The 5,928-nt window shown below is 40.0% G+C and overlaps 1 protein-coding gene across 3 annotated transcripts in view; it reads right to left on the bottom strand.

Moving 5' to 3' along the window:
• Positions 1 to 606: 606 nt before the first annotated feature.
• Positions 607 to 5,928, bottom strand: part of uap1 (UDP-N-acetylglucosamine pyrophosphorylase 1) — a 15,571-nt gene continuing 10,249 nt past the window's right edge. The window contains exons 6-11 of one of the 3 annotated variants that reach the window (XM_027154434.2): positions 5,327 to 5,520; positions 4,805 to 4,945; positions 4,362 to 4,550; positions 3,470 to 3,511; positions 2,129 to 2,195; positions 607 to 1,308 (exon numbers count right to left, since the gene is read on the bottom strand). In XM_027154434.2, the coding sequence (XP_027010235.1) occupies positions 1,216 to 1,308; positions 2,129 to 2,195; positions 3,470 to 3,511; positions 4,362 to 4,550; positions 4,805 to 4,945; positions 5,327 to 5,520 (726 nt within the window). In that variant the 3' untranslated portion in view covers positions 607 to 1,215. The remainder of the gene's footprint in view (positions 1,309 to 2,128; positions 2,196 to 3,469; positions 3,512 to 4,361; positions 4,551 to 4,804; positions 4,946 to 5,326; positions 5,521 to 5,928) is intronic. The other 2 variants (XM_027154436.2, XM_047813658.1) reach the window with 2 other exon arrangements.

Raw genomic sequence — 5,928 nt, 5'->3', positions numbered from 1 at the left:
CTCTGACGCCGGAGACGCCGCTGTAACCCAAGAAATACTGACGTACTAGAACTAGCACAGTAATAGAAACTTGTGATTTGAATCACAGCCAAAACTACTGTCAGAAATGATGTTATAGAAGATGAATCCCTACCTACTGACCAATCAGATTCAAGAGCTTTGGTAAAAAATATTCAGTACGATATATCCACAAATTAGTCAGAATATGGACATTTTTTTAATTGGGTGTTTTTTAATTGGATGTTAATTGGAATTTTTTCAGACTGGCAGGAGTGACAAGCAAAAGAAGAGGAAAGTAAAAGGGAAAGAGAGAGAGAGAGAGAGTCTATGGGTGCACATTTCCGAAGTGACTGTAGTGTGATGGTGGTTACAGTAACAGGCCAATCATAACCACCCTCATAAATCCAGGGTGGAAAATCTTATTCCACTGAGCCAGTTTCAGCCTCGTATGCAAAAAAAAACATACCTGTCCAACACCTATTTGCACACACTCACTCTCACACACTCACTCTCTCTCTCTCACACACACAGACACACACACACCTACCCTTGCTGGAACATTGGTCCCCAACAGGAAATGAATAAAGGAAGTCAAATCTTTTCATGAACAGTTTATAAAGCATTTATTCCACTTCATTTTTTATTTTTTTGAAAATAATGACCACATTGTTACAGTTTCTCTCTTTGATTTGGTTCATTGCTGTTGGATTTGTTCATGAATCTGTTCATAGAGTAAAGTGTTCACAAAGTGTTTACTGGTATTCATTACAACCTGATTTTTTTTTTTTTTAATGCAAACAACATTAAATATACTGGTGAACGTGTGTGGAGATGCTGAGGGTGAAGACTCAGAAGGTATAGAATGTGGTATAAAGAGCGTCCGCTTCTCAAATTTCGGTTTTTGATCTCAGGTTAAAAAAAGACAGATTAACCCATGTACCATTGTGATTACGTTACATTACATTCATTCTTAAACACATTCATATAAATTATTAACTAACATGCATGTTCCTATTCTAGGACTAAAAAAAAAAAAGTATTGATATAAAAATAAGTTTTGCAAAATAAATAGACTGATTTGGATTACATGAGGCCCCTGAAGGCCTTTTTCCTTCATCTTATTGCACTTGAATGTCACATTTTCTCCCAGCCTTATAGGAACAGGGAGGAAGGAGGGGGAAAATGGCTTCGGTTTCGACTTGTCATGCTTGCAGCTCACAGTCCGTTTTTCACGCACTCGTGGATTCCGGTCTCGTTGATGATCAGTGCTGGATGGAATTCTCTCCCCTTCACCAGCTTCTCCAATCCCTGCATCGACAAATACGTTCCTAGTTAGTTATTTGTAAAGATTAGACATTAACATGCACAAGACCCAGATTTCTCATCTGTCACTGCACATCATACACCAGTATCACTGAAATGACTCAATATGTTATCTAAATATTATTTACTTAATCAGTATTTATATTAATAGCAAAAAAAAGGAAAAAAAATGCCTGGATTCAAGCAAAACAAAACAAAACAAAACAAAACAAAAAAACAATTCACACCAAACACATGCTTTAGTACAGGGGTGTCGAACTCAAATTCACAGTGGGCCAAAATATAAAACTGAGCCACAAACCAAACTGAATATTTATTGAAAAATGAACTGTAACTGATATGTAATGTTCAACCTTTTTCATATGGAAACAAACTGTTAGTTTTGCTTAAACACAGGATTTGGAACAACCAGAGCTTGATATTACAAACACATAAGAAATTAGATTTGAAATAAAAGACACATCAGTGGTGTTCATGTCGCAAACTTTGACCATACACTTTTTGACAAACTCTCCCTCATTAAAGGGCCGGGCAGATTTTGCCGTCTCTGCTGCCACGATAAAAATTTACAGCCTTTACAGCAGCTTCACTTTTTGATTTTGCTTTCATGAACATAGTCTGTCGGGAAACCAGACTTTTTTTCCATCTCCTCCGAGTTCTGGAGCTTCTGCTTTACGTCCAGGTCCTTATACTTCTCATAATGGTTCTTGGGCCAAATATAATTACAGAATTTGACACCCCTGCTTTAGAAGGAGTATGGCACGATTAAATGTCGCATACAGGTTTGAAAATCTGTGACTCTCACCTCTCCTCCATAGGATACAAGTGGAGAGATCTCACATTTCATCGGCAGGTCCGTTCCGTCCTTCAGGCTGTAAAATACAGAGGGTATTTTATAAGATGATTTAAAACTACGTAAATAAGTTGAAGAATAGGAGTAAATAGGAGGAGCAATCACAAAGGTCTGAGAACGCTGTGTAGGAAAGGATTTAATGGTTATAGGAAAGCGCGTTGCACTCGTGACTGCACGGACGGTCGTGTATCAGAATCAGGGATGGACAAATCTTTCATTCGCTACCTAGCCTGTGTGACGTGTGGGACGCTCCAGTGTGCTGCTCTGTCTCTATGTGATGTTTGTCTGCGTGTCCAATTGACCATTTACGTTACATGAGGATTCCGCTGAGATTCAAACTCACAACCTTCCAGATCGGTAAAGCGACATCTTTACCGCTAAGCTACCGCATCCCTAACCACTGACTAATTAAGTACCGAGCTTTGAGCTGAAGAAGTTTGTAGAAGTTTAAGATGTTTCTGGGAGGTTTTTGGAGTCTTATTAGAGATGTGTTTGAATGCATGTTTTGCAAGAGTTCGAGTTTTTTTTTTGCTGTATTTTGCTGGTCTCGACTGTATGGCTTTCCAAATCTCTTTGTATTCCTTATTCGGTAAAGACTGTCTATGAACATACTGTAATAACGGTTCCTACTACTCCACTTGTTTGTAGTGGATCTCCGTTGGGATCTTTACGAACCAGGTGGAGTGTGTTACGTACAAACATGCATTTCGAAGTGGATTTACTTTCTCTGCTCATGGTTTATACTCAGCCTACTGAGCTTGCTTGCCTGAAAGAAATGAATGGATGTCTAGAACCCAGACGTGTAATGTTCCTGTTCCGGCACAGGCTAGGGATTTGTCCACCTGAGAATATTAACAGAAGAACACCGATTTCACACGATCCGAAGTGTCCGCTTCCCGTCGTCTACGTTACGGGTGATTCAAAACCAATGTCCTTTCGCTCGCCGTCAATGAAGTGGTTAAGAGATTAGAAAAGAGAATTTGATTAAGAGCAAGACAGCACTGTCCGGTTATTTCTAGCGAATGAGAGAACGAGCCGTGCAACACCGGCTGCGAAGCGTGGCCGGCGCCCATTTCCCAGCATGCACCACTCTGCCTGTTAGCATCTACTGTCTGCATGAGAACGTCATGGGCAGTAGGTTGAGAATACCAACCTTTACTGCACACCAGGAGAGCCGAACTCTCCCAACCTCCTGGGCTGGATTCTCTATCACCTACTGGCTGTTAAACTAGTAAGGGAAAAGCCAAAAAGCCCCATCACCATGCACTACCATAGAACCACAGAAATAGTTACTTCTGTCTGCCATCAGCTGTGAGTGCCCCTGCTGGTCCACGTCTAGAAACGTTACACAGGAAATAAAAGGGTGAAAAGTGGTGACCTGAGCTGTAAAACACTGGACATACAGTGAAAACATCTGCCATGACCTCGTAACACACCACCCTGTGGAACTGTGTACACGCTTACTTACTTTGTACAAAAAGTCTGTATTTGTTTATTTGTTGTACAAGAGGTTTGTGTTCGATTATTTGTTTCCCCAAGATACTTAAATTTGTCTATTTGCTGTCCAGTATTTGCATTTGTTTGTTTGATGTACAAGAGGTTTATATTTCTTTGTTTGTTGCCCAAGATGTGTGTGTGTACATGTTTACTTTTTGTACAAGACTCGTGTGTTTATTTGTTGTTGAAGATGTTTATATTTGTTATTTGTTGTCTGGGAGGTACATATTTGCTTGTATGTTTTGCAAGATGTTTGTATTTGTTTATTTTAGTCGTCAATTTGTTTGTATTTGTTCATCTGTTTGTATTTGTTCATCATTTGTTTATTTGTTGTGTAGTAGGTTTTTATTTGTTGGGTAGTAGGTTCGTATTTGTTTATTTGTTGGTTAGTAGGTTCGTATTTGTTTATTTGTTGTGTAGTAGGTTCGTATTTGTTTATTTGTTGGGTAGTAGGTTGGTATTTGTTTATTTGTTACTTATGTTACACAAATTAGTTTATTTGCTGTACAATAGGTTTGTGAATGTTTATTATTATTGTGGTGTTTCCAAAGGTTCAGGCTGTGATAGGATCAGGTTCATGATATTATTCTTCATGTGTCGCAAGCACACGCACTCGCACACACATATAGGCACATAAAATATAGTGAGCGATATAGAATAATAAGAGAGCTATAGCCATGCAGCTCACCTGGGTATAGCAGGCACACGGGTTCCATTCTCGTCAATGAAATGACCCCCTGCGTTGAGAATCCAGCGGTGGTGCAGAGACATGAGGGCTTGGCGTGCAGTCGTGGGATTGTCTTTTCCATCCTGACTGTCTGCATTCTTCAGTGGAGAAAACTCATCTTCTCTTAGCACCTCGTACACCACAAACTTCCTAAAACCCAGACACACACACACAAAGAATACACTTCATACACACAGTCATTTTTGAAATAATGTTAAAAACGGTCATGAATGGTGTCGATTCAACAACGCGACTCTTTTACATTACAAATAAATCAGTGCATGGCCATGTTCCTACGGTATTTTGACGGTATTTATACCGACAGCCTTTTATTTCACTCAGGAAAGGGTACAGGAAAGAGGAAAAAAACATGGTGGGAAGAAAGAAAAAAAACAGGCACTAACTTGGCAAACTGGAAGATGTCGAACACAAATTTTTCCATCTTGATTCCGTTGGGTTTTTCTGGGTTGACCTGCTCGCCTGTTGCGTCCACGTAGGGGATTTTCTTCCTAGCCACATGGTGCTGTAGCTGAGGCTCATGGGTACTGAATGACAGAGTGTGGAAAAGTCAAAAGAGAAAGACAAATACGGGAAAAGAGAAACATGTTCTTTCTATTAGGATAGGATACGAATTACAATGAGAGAGCAGGTCTGGTGAAACCATCATGGGTTTAAAATACCAGACTAAAAGTGCAGATGTTCTTTTCTTGACTTTACCTCATCCTTACAATCCATTCTGTCCTGTTTAATATTTACAAGATGGCAAACCGACTGGAAACAGCTCATAAAACTCCTGTCCATAACAAGGTATTGAGATCGGTTGCCTAGCAACCAAGTACACCTATTCTGCTAACTCTATGAATTCAAAAGACAAACAAAAACAAAACAAATATATACTATGCTGAAGCAACTGACAGTTCACTCACTTGACAATGTCTTTGAGGAAGGAGAGGGTGAAGAAATGATTGGCCACGTTGCCGGCGTTAAACATGAGGCGACCGTCGGCGCTGCGCTTCTCAGCTGTTGCCATTGTGATTTCGCTGTACTCTACTACCTGGTACTGACCGTCTACCTTACAGACCACGCCCACTGCCTCGGTCGGGTTAGTCTTGTCCACCACCTGCCAATGAGGAAACATCCAAGGATGAGTTTTGTCAAAACATCAAACACAAAGTAGGATAAATGGTAGAGTGAGCTAGGAAACATTAAATGTGTAAAATTCGCTCTTACTAAATAAATATTATTCCACAAGATCATTTACCACTTATTATGACTCAACCGGGAAATTTTTAATCGTAATGACACACACACACACACACACACACACACACATACACAAGTATTCAACCTCTTCAGCCATATTGAGGCCACTTTTACTGAGACCAGACTGTTTCTTTGACTAAAAATTCCATTTACTTCTTTGCCTGGAGTGTGCATTAAATTCACACACAGACACACACACACACAGACACACAGAGAGAGACAGACAGACACACACACAGACAGACAGATACACGCAGACACACAG

Source organism: Tachysurus fulvidraco, chromosome 5, assembly GCF_022655615.1.
Source record: "Tachysurus fulvidraco isolate hzauxx_2018 chromosome 5, HZAU_PFXX_2.0, whole genome shotgun sequence".
Classification (NCBI taxonomy): Eukaryota; Metazoa; Chordata; class Actinopteri; order Siluriformes; family Bagridae; genus Tachysurus; species Tachysurus fulvidraco.
This window is presented reverse-complemented; position numbering and strand designations above follow the sequence as displayed.